Source organism: Zonotrichia albicollis, chromosome 1, assembly GCF_047830755.1.
Source record: "Zonotrichia albicollis isolate bZonAlb1 chromosome 1, bZonAlb1.hap1, whole genome shotgun sequence".
NCBI classification, from domain to species: domain Eukaryota; kingdom Metazoa; phylum Chordata; class Aves; order Passeriformes; family Passerellidae; genus Zonotrichia; species Zonotrichia albicollis.
The window spans coordinates 14443583-14467704 of NC_133819.1; the positions used below are offsets into that span (position 1 = coordinate 14443583).

At 40.4% G+C, this 24122-nt stretch overlaps 1 protein-coding gene across 3 annotated transcripts in view; it reads left to right on the plus strand.

The window, feature by feature from the left end:
- The window catches only part of NRP1 (neuropilin 1), a 114757-nt gene extending 94358 nt beyond the window's left edge, over positions 1 to 20399 (plus strand). For 2 of the 3 annotated variants that reach the window (XM_026796250.2, XM_026796254.2), the window contains exons 13-18: positions 1834 to 1893; positions 8987 to 9118; positions 12895 to 13166; positions 13652 to 13745; positions 15314 to 15373; positions 16639 to 20399. In XM_026796250.2, coding sequence (XP_026652051.1) covers positions 1834 to 1893; positions 8987 to 9118; positions 12895 to 13166; positions 13652 to 13745; positions 15314 to 15373; positions 16639 to 16931 — 911 coding nt within the window. In that variant the 3' untranslated portion in view covers positions 16932 to 20399. Of the gene's footprint in view, positions 1 to 1833; positions 1894 to 8986; positions 9119 to 12891; positions 13167 to 13651; positions 13746 to 15313; positions 15374 to 16638 lie in introns of all 3 variants that reach the window. The other variant, XM_026796245.2, reaches the window with a different exon arrangement.
- Positions 20400 to 24122: the final 3723 nt, after the last annotated feature.

Consider the following 24122-nt stretch of genomic DNA (forward strand, 5'->3'; position numbering starts at 1 on the left):
TGTCTCAGATTAACCTTATTCTTTTTGAAAACAGCCATGAAGGGAGTCTGATAAAATAGTCTGTATTGTGTTAAGGTAACTCAGAAAGCTTTCAATGTTTCTAAACAATGTAATTTATTTATTTATAATTCAGAAAAGAAAGAGGCAGGTCAGGAAACACTAGAGCTTCCTGCAGAGCCCTACATTGTCTTGCAAAGCCCAATAGGTAGAAACATATTGCACATAGAGGAGGCTCTGTCAGGGAAAGCAGACAGATCTGTGCAAGCACCTTCCAGGTTCATAGTCTCTGCACTTCAAGGAGTTCAGGACTCCATCCCACATGTCCCTTAGGGAACGTTTATTGAGCAGAAAAAAAAACCTTCTGGCAGTTTCTGCTGATTGTGCTTAGGGGGCAATTTATAATCTCTAAGACAAGAAAACAGCTGCCAACCTTCCTGAGCACCATCTCTTCCAGGGAACTGAATGTTTTTCAGTATTAGTATTGAAAATTACTCTATAGCCTTCCTACAAAAGTGCAGACACTTAGGTACAATTTATTTTTACAACACCTAGAAACCCTAGGCAGTGCATGCCCAGTTGTTCTGGATATTGGAAAAATGCTGCTTTGTACGTACGGTTTTACTCATAAATGCACAGAGCAAAATGCACAGAACTGATTTTACCAATAAATTAATTGTAAACATTCTTTTCTTCCTGCAAATTGCATAGGAGGCAGGTGTGTAGGTCTTGTGGCCCATTAAGGATAGCAGGGCAGTGCAGAGGGGATTCCATGAGTGCCTTGCCCTCTCTATCCCATTCCCAGTGCAGGCATGGTGCCTCTGCAGAGTCACTGCCCTGACAGCACTTGCACATATGTGAGTGCCACAGTGAGGCCTCCCTGGCAATTAAGTCTAATTGTGCTCTAGGCCAAATTCCTTCCTGCTCTATTTGGACCCCATACAGAGCTACTCTATTCGCGTGGTTTATAGCATTTCCCATCAGATCATTGTCACAAGCATAAAGCTGATACAACTTGGGCATTCATTCTCATTGGAAGTCAACATAGTCATCCTTTCTATAATGCTTTAAGCACTTGCTTGCTGGAGAAAAGAAAAACAGGAGTCATTGACTGGTAATCAGCACCCCACCGTGCATTTATAATTGTACTAATTTCCTTTTTGTTTCCTTATGAATATGAGGCTTGCTTTAAAAAGTCAAGTATTTTAAAAATATCAATTAGTAAGCCTAGGAGAGGGCCATGACCCCACTCACCACTTGTTTATCTGCATGAAATAAAGGACAAAGGGGAAGTCCTTAATTCTTCCTTCACTTTGAGACAGAAGTGAAACCTACCTTAGACTAGATCCTAAAGTCTGGCAATTTCCATGCCCCTCTCCTGTGAGCTGGTCTCACAATACAGCTACAAAACAACTCACAGGGAGCTCCAACCTCACATCCCTGGCATGAGAAACAGCAGGTCATGGGTAAATGAACAAAATAGTGACTCTTAGGAGGTGTCATGAAGACCAGCTGCTCACTTCCCATGTGATTTGGAGCAAATCAGTGTCTATAAATCAAGGACGGTCACAGGGACATGTTGTGGATGATTTAGTTGGTGTCTGCAAGGACTCCAAAGATACACAGCTTTATTTAATGAAGAGTTCTTGTGGGGCTTTTTTGATAAAGAAAACCAGACTTTTAATGTCATATTTTCATGCTTAAGCTCGCATACTCAGTTACCTACATGGCTAATAAAGACAGTAATATATGAGGTTTATATATGGGTTATTCCTAATGACTGCTGTGTCCTTTGTTGTGTCACATGTATCATGATACGCATAATTTCTTTTCCAGGTGGGACTACAGTGCTGAATACAGAAAAGCCAACAGTAATTGACAATACATTACAACCAGGTAAAAAAAATTTCTTATTAAAACCACAATAAATTCCATACCCAAATTTCATGCCAGAGACAAAATAATGAATTGCAGCACTTCCTGACTTACCATTCCTTGAAGTCTCTGAAGTAAAGAAGCATCTGGTCTCTTAGCTCTGTACAGTAAATATTTTATTCCTTTCATCCACATGTAGATACAGCAGGGAACAAGATTTCCTTCTGCATCAGCAAATGCCAAGTGCTGACAAAATTAAACTAACTTAATCACACAGTGCACTGTTTAAATGTGGCATGTCAGTGACACAAAGTGTGTGTGCAAACTCCAGGAAAACAAAAACAGCCACACAGGCCCACTCACTATTTATATCCATGGTTTTACAAAACTAAGACAAGTAAAGTTTGCCAGTTTTTTCCATCAGGGAGCTGGCAGTCCTACAATATTGTTTTCTAGCAAGTTTTCTTGAAATGGGGTTACATAAACTGCTACCATGTACTTGAAAAGGGAAAACCAAGTTGTCACTGGCAGCAGATCCTTGTTACTTAATACAATAGCTAGAAGCTTTTAAATTCCTTAGTTTGCTGCTTCCTCAGCTTTCATACCATTTTTTTAATATCCTGTACAATTTACTGGGAGTGGGGGAGAGGATGGATTTGGGCAGAAAACTCAAACTCCAAAAACTATAAGCACTGGTTAAAAATCCTTTGCATCAATAATTGTGGAGCAGTAAAGAGGTCAGTTTTCAGTTACTCCCATTTCCTCCATTAAAGCACAGTCAGGCACAGTCTTGCAAGTGATTTATTAACAGGGTGGGTAAATGTTTATCATTGTTCCCTCAACCATGTGACACAATCCACTCTTGCTTCAAGTGAAAGAAAGGGACTAATAATGTAAAAAAATTCCTAAAGGACACTTATGGTGTTGATCTGATTAAGAAATAGAGCTGACTTAGCTCAGACTTTGTTCCCACTCTCAGCCTCTGCATTCAGATATTGCAGAGTCCAATGCTTTTACTCTCCTCAAAATTTGTCTCCAGGGTCACCCAATTGGCTAAGTCAGCACACACTATTTTTACCTCTGCCCTGCTTTATGAGCAGAGGCAAATCGTGGAGCAATGAGAAACACAACAGTGAGCCAGTCCCCCCTTTTGGGACACCTCCCCCTGCTCTTCACAGTCAGTGCTGCTGAAGGGCTGGATGGCTGCTGCTGATCTCACAGTTCTGCAAAGGGGCTGGGGATGCAGAGGGAGAAAAGATTCTGTGCAGTGGATTTAGAGCAAAGCATTTTAATTTTATGTCGGAAATTATCTGTTAGGTTTCTGGTTTTGATGACATTTTTTACAGTTTTTAAAACTATCTTCTCACATTTAAACAAATTGCAAATCTAGCCAGTGCCTCTGTGCAGTGCATTTTCCCTCCTTCCCCAGCAGTGCCAGCTGCTTTGCAGTTTGTGTTCAATCCCCTTGGCTTGGGTGGGACTCTCCAGTAACAGACTGGCTGTTACTACCAGAGATTAAGATATCCTCATTTTCTCTCCTTACTTCCCTCCTGCACCACCTTTGCTTACTCTGGGATGTGCCAAGTTTTTTCTCTATTAAAGGAGTTTCTGAGGCTCTGTTCAGAGCATGCCAGTGTTACTTCCCTGCATTGTGCTCGTAGGAACCATTTCCTTCCGGGGAATAAGGGATGAGTTCACATCCCAAACTCCAGGCTCCCACATGGCAGCACATTACAAAGATCATAGATAGAGATCAGCCAGACGCTAATAAATAAGAATAAGGTTTCCAGAATTTCCAGTTTAAGACATAAAGGCTTCCAGCTGCCTCGTAATCCCTCACTGAAAACCAGCCAAAAACTCCCAAAAACGGGCAGACAGAAATTTCCCCCAGCATGGGGAAGCCCCTCCTGGCCTGGAGGTGGTATAAACATTTCCCTCTGCTGAAGGGACATGGCTGGACCGAGTGGCACAGTGAAACACAGCGACCAGGGGCCGTGCAGCCAGCAGTGAGTCTGCCCAATCAGCCACAAATAATGCAGTTTAAACTGCCCTTGAAGTTCCAGGGCTGCTTTGGGGCCCCTGGCCCTCTGCTGCCTGAGGATAAGTGCATTCTTTCAGCTCTTCTCAGGCTGAGCAAGGTAGGAATTTAACACATCAAGGACTGAGCCTTCAGCTTTGGCCCTAATTCCCTTTAAGGCCCGGTTTACCTTAAGATGCTAACGCACCATGAGGTAAATGATGAGCTCCAAGCAAGGAGCTCTTCCAGATCAGTTGCAGTTTGCAGGCTCCAGCAGGTGACCCTGCATCAGGTGCTTGGTGCCAGTGGTGGCCACAGCAGCTGGTGCCACAGAGCCTGACCAGGCTTCCCAGCAGCAGCGGCACGTGCCGTGGCACAGGTACTGTGCTCTAGGTGCCAGCAGCACGTTCCACTGTCCTTCTGCCTGCATTCCAGCCTGCAAATATCCCTAATCTTGTTATCCCAGACTAACGTGCTTGTGTGTGTCAAAGCCTGAGATTATCCTATTCCAACCAGCTTTCATACACTATGGAAACAGTTAGGAGCAAATAGCTGGAAAGCCTCTGTGTATAAACAAACAGTTCCATCAAGGAGACGTTTACATTTCATTTCAAGGGGACTCAACTGAAAGAAAATAAAAAGAATCATGATTTCAAGCTGCTAAAAATGTTTAAAGGTTTGGATTTTTTATTTTTTTTAAGAGAGGATCTACTTTCCTCCTCAAGCTTAAAAAATATGCCTTTCACAAATGCATCTGTCAAGGTAAATACCTCTGTTCTCAGCCCTAAGACTTTCTAGCATCTAGTCATTTTGGAACACATATTTTTAAATTCTAAAAGACTATTTGAAATGCTTGTCTCTTAGCTATTTACATACAGAGCAAGCTGTTAATTTACATTACGTGCTCTCAGTGTGTAATCTGAGTCCTTTGTAAAGAAGACTGTTCTGAGAAGTACCTTGTTTTTCACACATGTAATAGCTATGTCAGAAAAATATAACTAAAAATTCTTGAAGTTAAAATCTCTGCTAAAAATAATTTAAAGGTAGAATAGGTCTGATTCTCATTTATGCTGGAGCAACTTTGTATCAGTAAAGGGATATTAAGGCTGTTAAATTATCATTTACTATCATTTAAGGTAATTCTGTGCTGCCAGCATAAATGGTATAAAAATGCAAATCCAAATCAGACCAAATATACCACTTTGAAGTGGTCCAAATTATGTGTGTAATTTCCTATTTTAATGTTGATTTACCCTTTGGCAAGAGCATCTTAGAGAGCATTTTCATATCATTTTCAATGCCATCATGCTTCTTCTTGCCTCTGTTGAAGGAGTTATAAAAATATGTCAAAGTCTCTGGGCCACGAAAGATTAATGGACTCGCAAGAAACTCACTCAACTAGATTTTCAAATTACTTTCTTGTTCATGTGCAGTAATGGTCCCAGCTGTGAGCAAGATGTGGTCAAAAAGTACAGCTGTTGGTTATTCCTTGAGAGGATAAATCTGTTTTAATTCAGTATCACGTACCCTACATTTTGAAGAAGGCATATGGGATTTCGTCACACCTCCCTCTCAGATTCTCATCTGAGCTGCTGCTATTTGATTACATAATAGCTGGTTCTCTTTGTCCTCTCCATACACACAAACCCAGAGATCAATCACCTATTGGCAGGAGAATTATCCTAGCATGGGAATGGGCCAGCAATGCAGAGGGAGCCCAACAATTGCTACTCGTCCCCAGTTTCCTTCCTTCCACCAGAGCTGCCAAGCTATAGTCCAAGGACAAAGGAGAGGACAGATTGCCTGCAGCTTGCTGTGAGCTACTGTATCAGCCCCCAGGGACCTTTAATAGGAGGGCTGAACTAGCCTGTCTTTTCTGGGGCAGATCCATTGTCCATACTGAACCATAATGAACCTATCCTGATGCTACAAGTGTCCATTATTAATTGGCTAGCAGGCCTATTTTTCCTTTTTTATGAGTCCCTGGGAGAAGCGTTGGAGGAGACAAAAGAATAGGCAATAAGAGATGGCATGTTTAAGAAGCTCGTAAAATAAGAGCACTCTGAAATGCCTTGCCTTTGACCTTCAATCCCATTGCTCTGATTGTCTAAGGAACATAGTAACACAATAACTTCTAAAAAAACAACAGGAACCTAGCAAGAAACAGCTAACTGTGTGCAGGTTACTGGTCAAATTCTCCTCAGTTTCAGTGGATTCTACTTCTGCATGGAAAACAAGTTCATTTTTATGCTACACCATGCTGTCTCTGAGTCTGAAGCCAAGGAACACAGGCATGGCCAAAGCATATCAGACTTAGGCTCTTTGCCAATTTCCTGGACTATATATTTCAAATGAAAGTGGAAGAAAGTATTTATTAGATGGAGCTGTGAAATTTAGCTCTGTTTTGAAACTCTCCTTCTGATCCCAGTGTTCAGAACTGTCATCAGAGCATGAAGTAAAAGGCTTTTGTCACTTCCTGCACTTTAGAATTAACTATTAAATCCTGGATGTTTTCCTTGTCCGTGTTAATGTCCAGTTCTGTTTGAATTGTGTTCAATCTTAGCAGCAAATACCACTCACATCATATGAGAATTTTTTTCCTTTGATCCACATTGAGCTTCACTATGTATCTCACATTACTTAGGCTGTGAAATGGAGAAACCAGAATATTGCTCTGTTCTGAATCTCTGGATTCATCATTCATTTACATACTTCTCCTACGTATTCTGCTATTTATTTTTATTCAGAGTTGAACAATACCAGTCCTATCTTTGTCCCTTGTGCTCATTTCTGCTATGTGGTATCTTCAGATGGATGTGATCTATCTACCACTGTTCTCCTTTCTTGTGGTTTGAATACCACACAGGCTATCAGTACTTTGCGTGATATAATCCTTTGGGACTAATAAGATTAATTTTGTTCCACATTTTCTAAAACCTTTTCTAAAGTTCTGTCTCACGGCTCTGATGTCAAAGCCATGCAATATAGCTCTCCCTGGGCCTCCTTGACAATGAAAGGCTATTTGTCACAATCTTAAAACTCTTTAATTCATTGCAATGTCATTCTCTTTCCTTTAAAATCCCCTTGGTTTTCAGATGTCCCCTTTTGGGCAAGTTGTCTTTGATCATGGCCCCATTGTCTAGAAAAAAATACCTAATGCACTGATGAAAGAGACAGAATTCCAGGATTGCCTTTCTGTACTCATGTGTGCATAGACTGAGTTCTGCTTCTTCAACATTTTGAGCCCAAGGAGAAATTATTCACCACAATCTGCTTTTTTCCTAGAAGGGGCTAGGGTGCTCCAGGAAACATCTTTCCTCCACATTGAATTCCTGTGTAATTCCAGACATGATCTGTTGAATTCATTTGTTCCCAGCTAGGATGCTGCATTCGTGACAATGTGGAGCAGACCCCTCTGGAGGCCAGCAGGAGAGAGGGGGGAGGCAGAAGGGGTGGGGAGGATGAAAGCAAGGAGTGAAAAATGAGGGCTCAGTGCAGAGAGACCCCACAGCACAGCCAAGGGAGGCACTGACAGGCAGAGCAGAGGGGCAGGAGCTGCCACAGGCTCAGATGTCTCTGCTGACAGAATGAGATTTTCTAGGGGCCAGAGGGGAGAGGGCACAATGGCCACAATGCAGGAATCCAGTGAGTTGAGAAAAAACCTGTGTCTGGGAGCAAGGGCCTGCCAACAAGGACACAGCAGGCAAGGAGAGAATGATAGATGAACCCTTTTTATATCCATTCTGTCTCAGCCTACTCACCTGAGGTTTTGTGTTGTTAAAATTTTTATTCTAGTTTACCTTCCATTAAAATCTGGGTTGTGAGTTCAAAAGCCTAACCAGTCTTCCCTGGCAGCTCAGTACATGCAGGAGGTCTTTGCCTCTTCAGACTGGAAGGGCTCCACCTCAAAGGTCTGGCCAACTGCAGGTCTCAACACACTTCCCATATTTCTCATTATTTTCCCACAATAAACAAGCACATTTTAAGAGTTGCATTATCTTTCCTGGCTTTTTTTATTAATAATGGGCAAGAAACACAATTCTTCCCCCAGAGCTGATATTGATGGAAGCATAGAGTCCTTTGTTCTTAGTTCATACTTGCACAAAGCATCTCATTAAACTAAACCTAAGTTATTCCTTTAATAAGGCGTGAGTCATGCCTGAGAAAATACTCCAAGATTTGGTCACATTGCTCTTGGTATTGCTCTACTGGGAGTAGTCACTGCTCAAGGTGAGATAAAAGTTCATACCAATGGGGTAGGAACCAAATGCTCAAAAGATTTCAAACTGCTTCTGAAAATAAGAAATGCAAAGGATTTATATTCTATCTTTGTATAATCTTTCAATTGAAATTCCTAGTTCTATTGAAGAAAATAAGCTACTATGTATTAAACCTTTGGGCAGAATTGAAAAGAAGCTGAAAACAAGATATGATCTCATCCTGACCATAATACCAGACTTCCCTTATTTTACGCAGAGCTTGTTTTGAAGCTTATTTTGAGTTCATTTGGCAATCAGCCACATTTGTCCCTTTTCCCTCTCAATTTGTCCATTTCAATGCTGCCATCTTGTGGGCCTACTTAACTGTCTGGAAGATGCTGAAAAAGTTCCTTATTGAAGCCAAGAACTGTAGACTTCACCAGGAATCCTTTCCTGCCAAGGACATTCCATTAATGTTTCTGGTTGGTCTTATTTTTTTCCAAATCTCATTGAGAGCTGCAAATTGTGGCACCATTACAGTGCAGGGATGTTGATAACCAGAAAATACATCTGATAAGTAAGCCAGAGCTTTCTTTATGAGTGTTCTGTGCTGTAATGTGGTTATCAGATAATATGGGCAAATCAGAAGAATTAATCTAACCACAGGAAAAAAAAAATCCCATCATAGGGGTCATAAAGAGACAAGAAGCAACCACATCTTTTACAAAAAGTAGTGATTTTTCATGTTTCCCAGGAGGCCTGTTCTTGCTATGGCTTCCCAGAGTCTCGGGAAGGAATGGTTCTGCTAATGGTCAAATGTATTTGTTTTGAAGTACAAATTCTGAATTATGCGATTAATAATCACATTTCATCCCCCCTTTTCCATCTTTCCTTGCAGAGCCGCCAGTATACAACTGTGGCTTTGGCTGGGGATCCCAAAAGACTTTGTGCCACTGGGAGCACGACAACCAGGTGGATTTGAGGTGGGCAATCCTGACCAGCAAAACCGGGCCGATTCAAGACCACTCAGGTAATCATGAGTTCATGATGCAGCTATTTCACACGTGATGAGATTGTTCTGTTTAATACCAATGTCTTCCAAAATCACAGGAGAGTGAATTATTCCTAAGATACATAAAGTCACAAAGATGGTTCTCTAGTGAACCTAATCCATTACCAGTAATCACAACTGACTGTAATTGTCCTTTCTGTTGGGGAATAAAGATTGCTTCTTGTCAGGAACTGAGGATATTCCCTTCCCCTGACTTGCCTTTGGGTAATCATCACTTGGGGTAGAAAAAAATCTGAACAACCACATATTTTGCAAATATCACTGACCAACTAAAGCAGTCAGTCAGTTAATGACCTCACATTATTCCTGTTTGTAGTTACAGGGGCTACCCACCACAGGAAAGTGTTGTATGTAAGTGAAACTCCCCAGATGGGTGTGTTATCACACCCCTCTCCTTTCCAGCAGGAGCTGGAGATTAGGGCCATCCTCTGCTCACAAACAGTTTTTCAAAAAATATCACGCTGGGGAATTGATTGGTTTGTTTTGCAGTAACTAACTCATAGCTCACCATAATTAGGCAATAAATTTGCTGCAGGCTAGTGGAGAAGGGAGGGCACTGTGTGACCTGCACAGCCTCTTACTTTAGTGTTCTCGCTTGCATACGTGCAGATTAATCAAATGGGTTGAGATGAATCCCCCTTCCCACTTCTGCTACCCTTTGCTTAATGAGAATGACAAGGAAATTAGACAAAATTGGACTTTTTAAATTCTGAGACACTTTCAATTGAATCTTAAGACAAGTACAGTAGTTTCAGGGGGAAAAAAAACTTGTAATACTTTGACTATAAATGGCATTGTACAAATAAATGGCATCAAATTAACTAAATGCAGTTAGCTGAAGTGAAGGCTGTAATGGTGGAAAAATTGATGTAGAGTAAAGTGAAATGGCTCAGTAGGATCTGACATTGAAAGGAGGTTAAAAGCTATGTTAGCCAGAGACTGACAAAATCTAAAAGGCATGCATAAGTAAAGCCCTAATTAAGACAATGAAGACAGAGTTCCTGACCTGGCACTGCAATAATATTCTGAAAATGAGAGCTATCTGCACTTTGCCATCAAGGATTATAGAGAAAGAACCTGTCTTCAATCAGGAGATGAAGAAATTATATTCTTCAAATGAGATTTTGTTGTTTCCACTGTGCCCTGCTAGTGCAGAAAACTTATTTGTTCCATGAGCTGTATCTGTAGTAAATCTTAAAGGCAGCCCCTTTTTCTTCTACTGCACTTTCAATATTTTCCAAAATTCTCCTTGGACTCTAAGGGCACCTTCACTTGCCAGGTTTGTGACCTGCCTGCCAGCAGGCACAGAGTGAGTGGGGTGGGTGTGAATGCAGACCATGAGCAGTCTGAATGGCACTGATGTCCCAAACAAACCCTCAGCTGCACAACAAGGCCACCCCGTGTATTGGGAAAACCACAGTGAGCAACTCCCAGGCATATCTTTCTCTCAGACACATGTGTAAAGCTGAAAAAATACACAGAAGCAATCTTCAACAGCAATTGCTTGTAGATGGTGGGATACACTGCATGTCACTTCAAATTATATAACTTGTGAAGAAATCTGGCCAGTGTTTGGTCTTCCAACTCAGATAGCCATCCTAATGCTGTGATTATTTTCCTTTTTTCCTCCCTCTGGATTTCCCCATTCTTTGATGGGATTTGCACATTGTGCTGCTCTGCACAGAAGTGAAGTTAGTTGGAAAGAATGTATAGACAAAAGCATTCCCGCTTAAGAAGCTGGACAAGATGCTACTGCAGAAAGACAGGGGGGAAAAAAAGCTTAATTTTTTTTACAATATAACATCATCTTCTCCTATACAATTCTTCAACATGCATATTGGGCTGGATACCTCTTCTGCTCACAGAAAGATCCAAACAAAAGAAAACACCCTTGTCTCATGTAGGATGAAGTATGTTCCTTTCTTATTTATTAGGTCTAGCCACCGGGTTTAACCCACTCCTCTTATTCCTGGTTCCCATCTCACTACTCTGTCCTTCTTACACTTACCAGAGTAGCAATGCTCAAATTCTTGTCTTCATTGGTGCAGTACTATACCACTGCAATCCAATTATACACTATTTCACATGAAATTCAAGGATATTATGTATAGGCAAAGGCCGATGCTGACATAACACCTCCCTCCCAAAACATCTTCTTTTGCATCTTTTTACTTTTCTTTCTTTTGAGTGTTGGTATAAACAATGATATGTATACTTATTTCAGCAATACTTGAGAAATAGTATTTTTTATTATTACTTTTGTCCTTCCTACTCTCAATAAGATGATGTCAATAAATGCTGACTCCATCATTTTGTGTGAGCGCATTGCACATGCAATCTATTCTTACACACACCAGGATGAACTTCATGTTTTCCCCCATGACTCTCTGCAAGGACACTGTTCAAAAGCTGACTGGAATGGATGTGTGGCTGATGTAATTCAGAAGCACATCTCTACAGTCAGGATCTTACTTAGCAATTTTCTGTTACCAAGCTAATCACACTCCCACATGCTCCTCTCTCAGCATGATTGAGAAAGTAAGTTTTCAAGTTAAGGGTATTAGGCATTCAGATTCCAATGAGTATAAATCCATTATGCCCTTGAGAAAGCTATAATCAGCTATATAATATATTATAAGCAATAATCTTACTCTTTCAGGAAAAAGGCTCATAAATATATAGAGCCCAACATATTGTTACAAAAATCAAGGGCATAATTCTGACACCATCTGTGACAATGCTCAGCCTCTATTTGGGAACATGCTTTAAATCTCAGTTCCTGATCTCTGGCCATTGCTGTTCAAAGCCATTTCACCCTTCTCAGTATTCTTCCCATTATAATCTTGCCCCTTGAGCACAGATTACTTCAAGCAGAATTTTTTTTAATAGCTCTTTGCACAATTAACATAGAGTAGGCCCCAGGGATTTCTCTCTAGACTGCTGAACCAGGGATGGCTGTTTTCAGGAGGTGCACACTGACTAATGGAGCACATAATGCTGTCTCACCAAACATGCTTGTGCCTCCTTCCCTTAACAAAACAAATGCCCTGTGTGTTTCATGTGGTGAGCATGTTGATGGGGTTCACCCTTGCCACAAAATATCCGAGTGAACTGCACAGGAGATGGACAGAGGAAATTGAAGAATAACAGAATTGCTTGGGTTGGACAGGACCTCTAAAGGTCATCTAGTCCAACCTCCCTGCAGTGACCAGGGACATCTTCAAAGCTGACCTTGAATGTTGTTGGAGATGATGTGTCTTCTTCCTCTCTGGACAACCTGTGTCAATGATTCACCACCCACCAAATTTCTTCCTTGTATCTAGTCTGAATCTACTCTCTTTTAGTTTAAAACAACTACCCTTTAGGCTGTCACTATGGGTCCTATTAAAAAGTTTTTCTTCATCTTTGTTGTAAGTCCTCTTTAGTGGCTGAAAGGCTGCAATAAGAGGCTGCTCTCCCCAGAGCTTCCTCTTCTCCATGCTGAATAACCCCAACTCTCAGCCTGTCCTCATAGGAGATGTGCTCCAGTCCTCTGATCAGCTTTGTGGCCCTCTTCTCAAAGCACAACAGCTTTCCTAGAGCTCCCAAAACAACACACTCTGACTCTTGTTTGTGATGTTTGACCCATCAGCATGGAAAGAGAGCAAAAGATATGGGGTGGTCAGGGGTTCTTATGTTAACAAAGAAAATTAAATCTGGTGGCTATTCTTAACACAGTCCTTCTGTCACAGTAGGAGATGGCAATTTCCTTTACTCCCAAGCTGATGAGAGCCAGAAAGGCAAGGTGGCCCGGCTGCTGAGCCCCGTGATTTACTCGCAGAACTCTGCCCACTGCATGACCTTCTGGTACCACATGGCGGGCGCGCACGTCGGCACCCTCAGGATCAAACTGCGCTACCAGAAGCCCGATGAGTATGACCAGGTGCTGTGGACCCTGAGTGGGCACCAGGCAAACTACTGGAAGGAGGGACGTGTTCTTCTTCACAAGTCTGTGAAACACTACCAGGTGAGCTGGGCTGCTCCTCACTGAGCCACCACAGCCAAGGCCAGCAGCACCTTGCTGACTGTGTTTTATACACCGCAGTAAAAGATGTCACTGAAGGATTTATGTAGACAATATTACACCTAGAGATGAACTGTTCTTGCTGTGACTAATAATAGTGAAATATTTCATGGTATCTCAGATTACTGTGATACAAGCACTTTCTTATCACAGGCCAAATAAATACTTTATATATAATTTATCATCAGTCACAAAACTGCCTCTTTGCCACAGTTTTGCTGATGTAAAAGTCTTTCATAAAGTCATGTCAGTACATAATTTACATTTGCCCGTATAAGTTCATAAAGGCAATGCAAATTTTCAGGCCATGATTGAAGCACAAGTGTGACATCAAGTGAAGATGTGTGTTGAGAGCTAATTAAGAAATCCTGACTGCTGCAGTTGTATGCTAACCTGAAAACAATGTGAACACTATCTTGTTTTTCCAGGTGGTTATTGAGGGAGAAATTGGAAAAGGAACCGGAGGAATTGCTGTGGATGATATTAAAATTGACAATCACATAGGACAAGAGGAGTGCCGAAGTAAGTGTGACTAGCAAGAACACAGAGACTTCTCATCCAAAATATTGTTTATTTTGTTTTGATAGCTGGTTTTATCTGTGAGAAAGGGATGGATAATTATTAGCTATGTTTCCACTGAGAATATCCTGATTCAGCCCATAGCTTTATTCATAGCAAGTGCCACTGGTGTCACCTTGGTATGGCAGCAGTTTGGACCAGAATTGGCATCCTACTGTCATGGGTTACAGCATATTCACAATTTCACATCTCTCCCTGTATTTCATATCGCTGCCCTCTTTAAATTTCTCTGCTTTTCCTGTTGCAGCACCCTGTTACACCTAATGCACAAAATCCAATTTTATTTCTTTGACCTTTTTAGATCACTTACTCAAAGCCTTCTTAATTTTTCTTAAAGGGCCATATCAAACCCTTACAGGATAAGCAGATAGGGTGAAAAAGCCCCTGCTCTGTCCTCTGCTGTCCTGTCATTCTGGCTCATTTGCTGTAGTCATCAGCTCCCAGACATGTGGGACACAAAGCAATGTTAGGACATGGCCTTTCCCTTATCTGAGCCAGGCTATTCCTGAGATGCTCTTTGAGCCCTTTTATTCCTGGCCAGTCTTGAGTTATTCCAGTCACTGCTGATCATATGCACATTGCATACGGCACGTAATTTGGCAGCAGCAGCAGCCCCAGATAAACACAAGAAACAGAACACTGTCCTTCACAGTGAGATGAAGCAATTACTTTTATATAAAAGAGGGAATAGAGATGAGAACTCTTAGCGTTAAGAAGATAAATTTATTCTGTGTGACTTAACAATACAACTAAGAGCAATAATAGAAGGTGTTCCTCACCTTTTGTAGCTAACATCCTTTTGAGGGTAACATGGCAGTCTTCAGCTACGTGGTAATTTCACTGCAGGATGAGGAAGCAATCTCTTTTTACCACGTGGTCCAACCCCTGGGGTTTATCAAATGCCACCAGGTTGGCAGTTGGCAGGAAAGGGAGGCAGGACACACTGCTTAGTCCTCCTGCAGTGTCCCCAGTGCCAAGAGAGCTGCTGAGACCACAGTGTCTGCATTTAATTGACTCCAGCATGAGAAAGGAGAATAACTTCTCTCCTACCTCTGTGTTTTGGTTGTTCAAACCAAATGTTGAGCAAAGATTTCTGCCTGAGGGAGCTAAACCCAAAAGCTCAGTCTGAAATCCAAACACAAGTGGTCTCACTGCAGCCAGTGAAACTACTCTTGTGATTAACTATGCCTATGCTGATGAAGTGTTATGGAATTGGGCTCCAAAATTGTAAATACAGTGAACGAGATGCTAATTCATCACTGATTTCTCCTTCTCAGGCATGGAAAACCCCTGCTGATAACTAAAACTGTGCCAAGACTGGGCGGAGGGGAGTTTTTTAATCTTTCTTTTTTTCTCCATTAATTTTCAGAGCCCATTATAATGAACAGCTCTGTCAAGCCGCCATAATGATGCTCTGACACAGGAAAATCTGCTATACCATTATTGCCAGCATGATAGTCAATCAGTGTTTGTAACCCTAATAATCAATGTCAATTCTTTTGCTTCATTAGAATCAACTGATGTGGGGAATGAAATAGATGAAGAAGAAGACCCAGAAAGTAATCAAACAGGTAAAATTTGCGTTATTTCTTAAAAGGGAATGAATTTTAATGTGTATTTTAATGTGAGTTTTTGCATTCTATTTATTTATTTATGGATTTGTTCTCTAACTGCATATTGTATTAAGGTGATAGGATTTTTCTGGATGAGATGATAAGACTTACATTTATTTGAAGGTTGTAATAGCTTTAATCTTCCATGTCATGTGGACTTTTGTCCTTTTTATTGTTTTTGCCTATCTCAAACATTTGAAATTTCATATACCTAATTTGTTATATTATATTCATATACATGCAAGCACATTATAGCTCCTCAATATTTTGTTACCCAGAAGGCTTGTCCACTGCTGAAGAATGAATTATCATTATATCTTAAAATTTATGACTCGCACTGTGCCTCGGTAATTAGGCTCAAAACTCTTCAGATTAAATGTTTCACAGACCTGGCTGAAAATGCCATTTTATGACCAGTCTAGCAAAGCATTATCATTTCCAATGATGATAACAGTAAATGGATCATTAAATGGATCATAATTGTCATATTGTTCCACTAATAAAATATACTTGCATTTTTCAAGCAATGAGCTTAATTTTTTTTCTGTTACAGTCAACAGGATTGCTATAATTGATTTCAGTGAAAGAGAGTGAGTTTGTCCAAAGAGACTTTTTGGCTTTTCCAGCAACAATTACAGGGTTTGCTGCTTTTGGATCATTTTCATAAACTAAAAAAGTTGAGGAAAAACCTTATGATACCTAGTGAATATTTTGCACAAGAGGGCAGGGTGCTCTTCTATGTCAGTTCTGCCACTGTTTGCACTTCTAGATCCAATCCTAAAGTCATTGAAGTAGAAATAAAATGGTTGGACATTCCCAACCAATGTCTAAGGCTCTAACCTCTCACACTGAGCTGAGAAGGAATTAATTAACATTTTAGAGCTATGTACAGCAACATGGCAAAATATGATTAAAGGGCCTCCTTATTCACTCCCAAGACTCCCACTTAATCCAAGGCAGAATCACAGCTCTACTAACAGGCAGCAGATTTAAAGATTGGAGAACAGTCTGGAAAAAATCCACAGCTTTGGGATTTGGGCCACATTTGAGCCACATTACAGTTTTCAGCTATTTATGACCACCTTGCAGAAGTTAGGTTTTAAAACTATGTAAAACACTTACATTAAAAAAAATTTATGGTCTTCTCAAAATTTCCAATTCATTAAACAAAGTTCTTGCTGGGATCAGTTCTGAAAATTTTGCAATTCTTTATTCAATTTCAGGGTTTACACCTCCATACCGTAGCACAGGTGAGGACTATGATGACAACATCTCCAGGAAGCCAGGCAATGTCCTGAAGACCCTAGACCCAATCCTCATCACCATCATAGCCATGAGTGCACTCGGGGTGCTTTTAGGAGCCATCTGTGGAGTTGTGCTGTACTGTGCCTGTTGGCACAACGGGATGTCGGAGAGGAACTTGTCTGCACTGGAGAATTATAACTTTGAACTGGTCGATGGTGTAAAACTGAAAAAAGACAAACTGAACACACAGAATTCATACTCAGAAGCATGAAGGCGTAAAGCAACTGGAGAAGTCAGAGAATCGGGATGGAAGGACATAGCTCGGTCGTGCTGGGGAACTGTTGATCTTTTACTGTACAGGCTGAAAAGTGCATTGATGACACTGAGCCAAGCTTTTCTCAGGAGCTTCAATGAGTGTGTAACCGATGAACATGGACAACAATCTGTGTTAACAACCTGAATCATGTACAGTCTGCTTTTTCTGTTGGTTTTATTTGAAATAATCGGATGCTGGTGTTGAGACCAAGTATGATTGACTTATAGTTCATTTTGTCTTTCTTTCTCTCCCTCTCTTTTGTTTTCCTTTAATGGATAATTTCATTTTTACTGTGCAAAATCCAAGATGCTGTCACAAAATGTATCCAGTGGGGTCCTTTGGATGGACATGCTGTCTGTAGCTCAGTGCCCAGAAAATATTGGAGTAACAGCAATTTAGTGGACTTCTGCACCTGTATTTGTGTATAATTGCTCGTGTTGTGCATAGGCAAAGAAGGGTTAGGGTGTTTTTGAAAGTACTGCTGCATCAGTACCGATATAGCGTGTCAGCTCTGTTTACGAAGCAATACTGTCAAATTTTATTGATGTTTTTCAGTGTTGTACTAAATTTTGTGCTTGTGAACTCCATAAAAGAGTATGTGCCATCATCAGACACAACTGGTAACCAAGTGTACTGCCTAAAAACTAAACAAAAAAAGTCCTTGGCACTGGCTAGTGTATGTCCTCTCAAGTGCCTTTTTGTTTGTACTGCTTCTCATTGTGTTAACATTAACTACAGCTTCTCTGCAGTTACGCCCTTGTCTTTAATCATATTCTGATGGCTCACTGACTAAAAGAAAAGTATATTTTAGTGTAAGAAAAAAGCCTCAGCCAAGGCAAGGGCTAATCAGATTTGACAACCTGGCTTGATTGTTCTGCTTTCTGTATTTCAACTTCATGTCTCTTGACCCTTTTGTATAAAGCTGCAATATCCCCTTTTATTGTTCTTTCATATAGAATGTATTTTCAAATGTAAAATCTCTCTCCCTTTCTCTTCTCTTTCTCTGTCTCTTTGTCTCTCTGAGTAGGTTTCATAAGCATTTGCCATTGCCAAGGAAAGAAAACTTCAGCTTTAACTTGCTGGTAATGGCAAAAGATTTTATTAGAGTTTGCGTTAAAAAATAAGGGAAAATTCTTAACTTTATCCTCCAAAGTCGAACTTTGGGTTTCTTCTTAACAGCATAAAGTGACAGTATCTTTTTTCCTGATGTCATGAAACATATCTTTTATCCTGAACAGCTTGCCTGTTAATTACACTGGGGAAAATGCTTCCCTTACAGAAAAGATTGCCTTTAAAACTAGAAACTTTCCTCCTCTTGCCCCTACCTGAACTCGGAGTTCTGTTCTCTCGGTAACCTATTTTCATGCTAATCAATGCTGATTGGGCTTAGGAGTGTGTACTGAGGGCAGAATGAAATCCCACAATGTATGTAGGGTATGTTCCTGCCATCATGTTATATCCAGTTGGCGTTTCATACCAGGAGGTTTCTGTTTGACCACACGTGCAGGCAGTGACCAATGTAGTGAACTGAGAACTCTAATCCTTCAGGAAAATGTGCTTGACAATGATGGGGCAATTTTTTAAATATTTTAGGGCAAATACTATTGGTCAAATAATATTCAGCAGCCTATGCAGCTGGTCCAACAGGGTAAAAAGAAACAAGAGTATGTTTCCCACGGGGTCCGTGCAAGGCAGTGGGAGAGCAGAGGGGCCCTTCCCCTCCTGCAGGAGCCAGGGGAGCCCCTGGGTTTCTGCAGTGACCTGCACACAGCACAGCCATAACTGGGGGGCAGCATCAGCCTTCCCCTGGGTATCCACCAACCAGCAGAGAAACACAGTGCAAACGTGGGGAAAGGAACGTCCTACCAAGTGCTGAACTCATGTTTTTCCTCATTGAAATTCCTGAGCAGAGTCAGGGAAGTGATTGGGACTTTCTGAGTTAGTCTTTTCCAAAATTGCTTTTGTAGAAGAGCAATAAACTATCCTGTCCAGGATTAGGATTAAAGAAGGGCTAATTCAGCCTTGAATTACTTGGGGCAAAAGAATCCACCCCTATCTATACACCAAATGCTTTGAAGTGTATAATTTCACCAGTATGAATTATAAAATAGAAAAATATGTAGAAAATCCACTAGTAACCCAGAAATGGAAGAAAAAGGACGGACACAGTAGGTGAAAAAAAGGTTTGAAATCAAAAATATTTTAAAGGAAGTCCCAATAGGAAAAAAGCATAGAGAGTTGCTACTTCAGAGGAGTCCTAAAGGCAATGACTATCCCAAAAACCCAAACAGCCACTTCAGGTCATCAAAGCTTAGATTGATGGAAGAGCTACCTCCCCAGCCTCTCAACTTTGGGTCCTCCAAAGGCTGAGACTGTGCACCTAAGGCCTGAAAGTTTTGCCTAAAAGTTAGTCCATGAGATGTCCCAAGGGACAGGCTCACTTTGTCAGAGGTAGGATTTTCATTGGTTTCTAACACTGTAATTTGACCATAATGGCATTGCAGCAGCTAGTTAATTAACCCAAAGAAGAAAAGGATTTTTCAAAATAATTTTCAGCAGACCACCACTGTGTGAGTCAGGAATTAAGGGTCTATTCTCCTTAGCTGAAAAAACTTCTAGTCCACTAACTTGACTAAGAGTTACATGCTTATATTGCCTTGAAGAGAGAATCCCACTGGGGAGCCCAAGCCCAAAATCTTTTGAAATATTCTCACTGATTTTATATAGATTCCAAACCAGCTTTGGGTCTTGATCTATTTGAACAGAAAAGCTGGTGTTTGGTGGGTTTTTTCCTTCTTTTAACGTACTGAGAATTGTGAACATTAAAAAATTATCTCCTTTGTGGTCTTCAGATATTACTATGATAATGAGGATCTAGCACTGAAGATTTGATTTCTCTGAAGGTAATAGAATTAAAGTTGCCCTTCAATAAAGGAAAAATGATACTGCAACTTTACATTGAAAAGTATCTTGCACTGATAAATATATTTAAAAAAATTATATGTTTATAAAGTTATTAATTTGTAAAGGCAGTGTTACAAAATGTTCAGTTTATATTGTTTTAGATTGTTTCATAATTTTTAAAGTGTAAAATAACATATTTTTTTCTTTATTGAAAAACTATAAAAATCTTCTGTAGTAAAATGATTTCATTTTACTGGTATATTATTGCTTCATGTTTTGTACCATCATAAAACTTTGTGCAAATTTTTTTTACAGAAATTTTTATTTTCTATGACAATATGACACTTGTAAATTGTTGATTCAAAATGAACAGCGAAGCCTTAACTTTAAATGACATTTGTATTCTCAGACACTGAGTAGCATAAAAAAAACCACATAGAACTGAACTGTAACTTAAATTTCCAAACTATGACTACTACATTCCAAAGAAACAGTTGAATTAAACATTTTCATAAAATATCCCATAGCTGATGTATTTTATTATACTAAAATGGATTGGTATTATTAAATGGATGGTTTTATTTAGCATCTTGCAACAAGCACAGTGTTTCAATCACAGTTGTATTTGTTAGCAGGCACCTCCAACAGACACCTTGGTGGGTTTGTTCAGTGTTTAGGATAGAGGCATTCACCTTCGCCTGACCCATTCTCTTTCCTTGCTGGAAGACAATCCCATAACCTTCTTTTTGGCCAAACAGCTGGGATTTAAGAGGGCAGATTTGCCACCACTGCTCCTTGTCATGGTTCACCCAGTGTAACACCCTGTGCAGGTGTTACACCCCCCTTGGGCAGGGATGGGATTTACTGCCAAGTACTGCCCATTTCTGATGTGTTACTCCATGTGTTACTCTGCTCCTGTGGTAAGGTTTGCACCAATAAGCTCCCTGCAAATTTCCAGGGGAGTCATCAGGACTTACTCAGCCATGGCCAAATTTCCCAAGGCAGAGCACAAGTTGGTGGTTGGAATAAATGCAGCCAGGGTGGCCTATTGGGCCTGGTTTGGCCTCAGCTGGGTGCCAAACTCACCTGTGGAACACATGAACACACGGTCATGTGCAGAGAGACCTTGACAAAGCTTGCATCCAGATCAGAAGCTTTAGATTCAACATTTCCTGCTTTATGCAATACTTACCTATTTTGTTTCCTTTTAATAGTCAGCACTCTGCACATTAAAGTTTGACAAATCTTTTCTTTACATTGCACACATGAACAAAGCACAGACTGTCAGTATGTCATTAGGTGCAGTATAAACATTTTACTTCATCTACTTTGCTACTCATGGGAAAAATACCGTGCTTATTACCATATACTTGATCATTGTTAACGGTTGAAAAGAATGTATTGAATCTTGTCTCCTCAAGGGAGCAGAGCTGTGTGTACCTGTTTAAAACATGAGATGGAACTCCAGCAAGCACCTGAGCAAAATCCCTGCTCAGAGTAGAGATTGCTCCCCAAAGGTGGTTGTGAAAGTTGCTGTCCATGGAACCACTCTACCCAAATTCATTAGAGGTGTGCTTCATGGCACTCTGTTTGCTTCTGTGATAACCAGCCAAAATTAATGGCAATGGAATTGATCAGTGAAAAAGGGAAATCTATAATGTCAATCTGTTGAGGATGAAGCTCAAGAGAGACAAGTATTTAAAGTTAAGAAAATTCTTTCTTTCATTCAGGGATTTGCCTAGAAGCTTACAAGTGCTTGGCACTAAACCTTCAGTTTTCCACACTAAATGGGCTGCATAAAGCAAGAACAGAAATGGTGCAATGCCATCTGAGTTACTTTAGTTACTTTTCAGAATATAACTTTAAACTTGAAGAAAAAGAGCAGATGGAAATAACAGATGGGTCAGCTGCAGACAAAGAGTGCCAGAAGTGCACAGCTATGAGGGTCACGGTCTGTAACAGGAGTCTTTGGCAGGTAGTAAAGGCAAACCCCTTTATTATTTATTTCTCCAATCAAATGTACCTCTCCACATCCAGCAGCCACATAGCCAGTCCCATTTCCTTTCCTTTTGGGAGGACATAAAATTGCACAGCAAAAGGCAGATGCAGAGGAGAGGGTGGGGGCAGCATGCTGGTGTAAGTTTGTGTGAGGCATGGAAATGACAGCAGTGCCCACCTGTGCCACTGCCCTCCGGAGGGAAGCTGCCAGTCCTGGTGGAGATGGAGCCCCTCCAGCCTCAGACCCTACCTTTTATGAGGCATCTGAAGACCTGACAGGTGCAAGATAATACAGCCATAAATTTGACCCTCACAAATTTTGACCCTTTTCATATGTACAATTGGTCTGTTCCTTAGTCAATTCTTCTAAGCCGCTTTGCCAAAGTCAAATGTTGGGTTGGATTTTCAGATTGTAGCATCTGGACATTTCATCCCAGAAGTAATTCCCTTCCCATTCCTTAATTGTCCTGTCCTTTGCAGTACATTATGCCTAACAGCATATTGGTTCAAGCAACATTAATTTATTAGAGCTTTAATTTCCTATTTTATATCATTTTATCCCTCAAGTCACCCATAACCACAATTTTATCTATGAATGTCTGTTAAATTATAACAGAGTATATCTGATTTTTTTTTTTTTTTTTTTTTTGCCATGGGATATGTTGTATAGCTGTTTTATTTGCTGATTAGTCCCCCTGTAGTCCCTAATTGCTTTTCCACAGTAGGTCAGTTCTCTATATACATTTCCATTCTCATAACTACACACAATCAAGCTCTAATCTTATCACCTCAGGACTGATGGTGTCTCAACGTTTATAACCCAAAATCTCATTAAAAAATCTTCTGGCATTTTTCACAGATGGATGGAGTCTTATCATGTGTCCAAACCTAATTCCATCTTCAATAATCATATTCTCCTATTTAAATTTACATTGTTTTTACTCATCTCTCAGACATTTGATACACGTCCCTGTCATTGCACTGCATCACTGTGCGCCGTGCGCTGTATTTTATTACAGATGGTTGTGTTTCCGTAATGGCTGAGGTGGGTCTGAATTGAAAAAGGAATTGCAGTCTTACTGAAGCGCTGCTGGTACCAGAGAGAGAGGGCTGGTGTTTCTCTCAAGTGTAGAAGGTAAGGACAAGTTTTGGCAGGGTTTGGCAGGTGCTGCCACGACAAAGACTGAGGGATTCAATGTTGAGAGTCTGGAGGATAAAGGGCTTGCCTGAGGAATCAAGTACTTCTGGTGACAGGAACTGCTAGGAGAATTACCAGAAAACTCCCTTCATCTTGATTACTTCATTTTCCCTGACAGAATGAAAAAACCAATCTCACAATTCTAAGAAAAAATATCAGCAATATAAAAATGTCTCTGGCATCTGCCAGGCACTTTTTAAAATCCACAGGCATGGAAGAAGGGAGTGGGGGTACCAACCCATCTGCTAGCTGAACCTAAATAGCAGATTACTTAACTCAGAGAGGCAACAGGTGTGGATGTGGCTTTGAAGATCCAGGCAGCATCTCAGGGCTGTAACAATGGCATTTTTCATGCATCATTTTCATCTTGAAATCTCTTCACCTTTATTCCCTTTCCTCTGCAACATGTTGGTTTATGCCGCTTGTTTCAAACTAAATTGTCTGGGCTGAACTACTGGCTTGTGTCGTCTTCTACTATTAATATATTTTTCTGTAGTGCAATTTATGCTTCCTTCACTGCTCAATTACTTTTATAACATTTCCCTATGGATTACTAAGGGATGAATAGCATGAATAAGCCACCCAATGCCACACATACTGTATGCCAGAAGATAGAAGAACTCACTTTGTCCATATCCTCTTCCACATCCCTGCTGGGGATGTGTACTCCATGTCAGAGACTCAGACACTACATCTTTAATAAATAATCTACCTTTCAGGGAGCCTCAATGCTTTCAACATCATGTCTGATATCTTTGCATTAATTAAATATTTATATCAATATTCTTACTAAATATTTACTTACTAACTTTACAACTGTGAGCATACCAGAGTGGGTCAGTGGGTCACTCTCATTTTGCCTTTTGAGACTACTAAGGAGACTACAGTGCTTCATCTTTCTCTACTTTTAACCTGCTATGTTTCTCATAGCTCTATCATCAAGAAAAAACAAAACAAACAACACAAAAGAAGGATAGCTCTATACAACTTCTATTTACATAAATGAAAAAAATCCACTGAATATGTAAAGAAATAAACATTTCTTT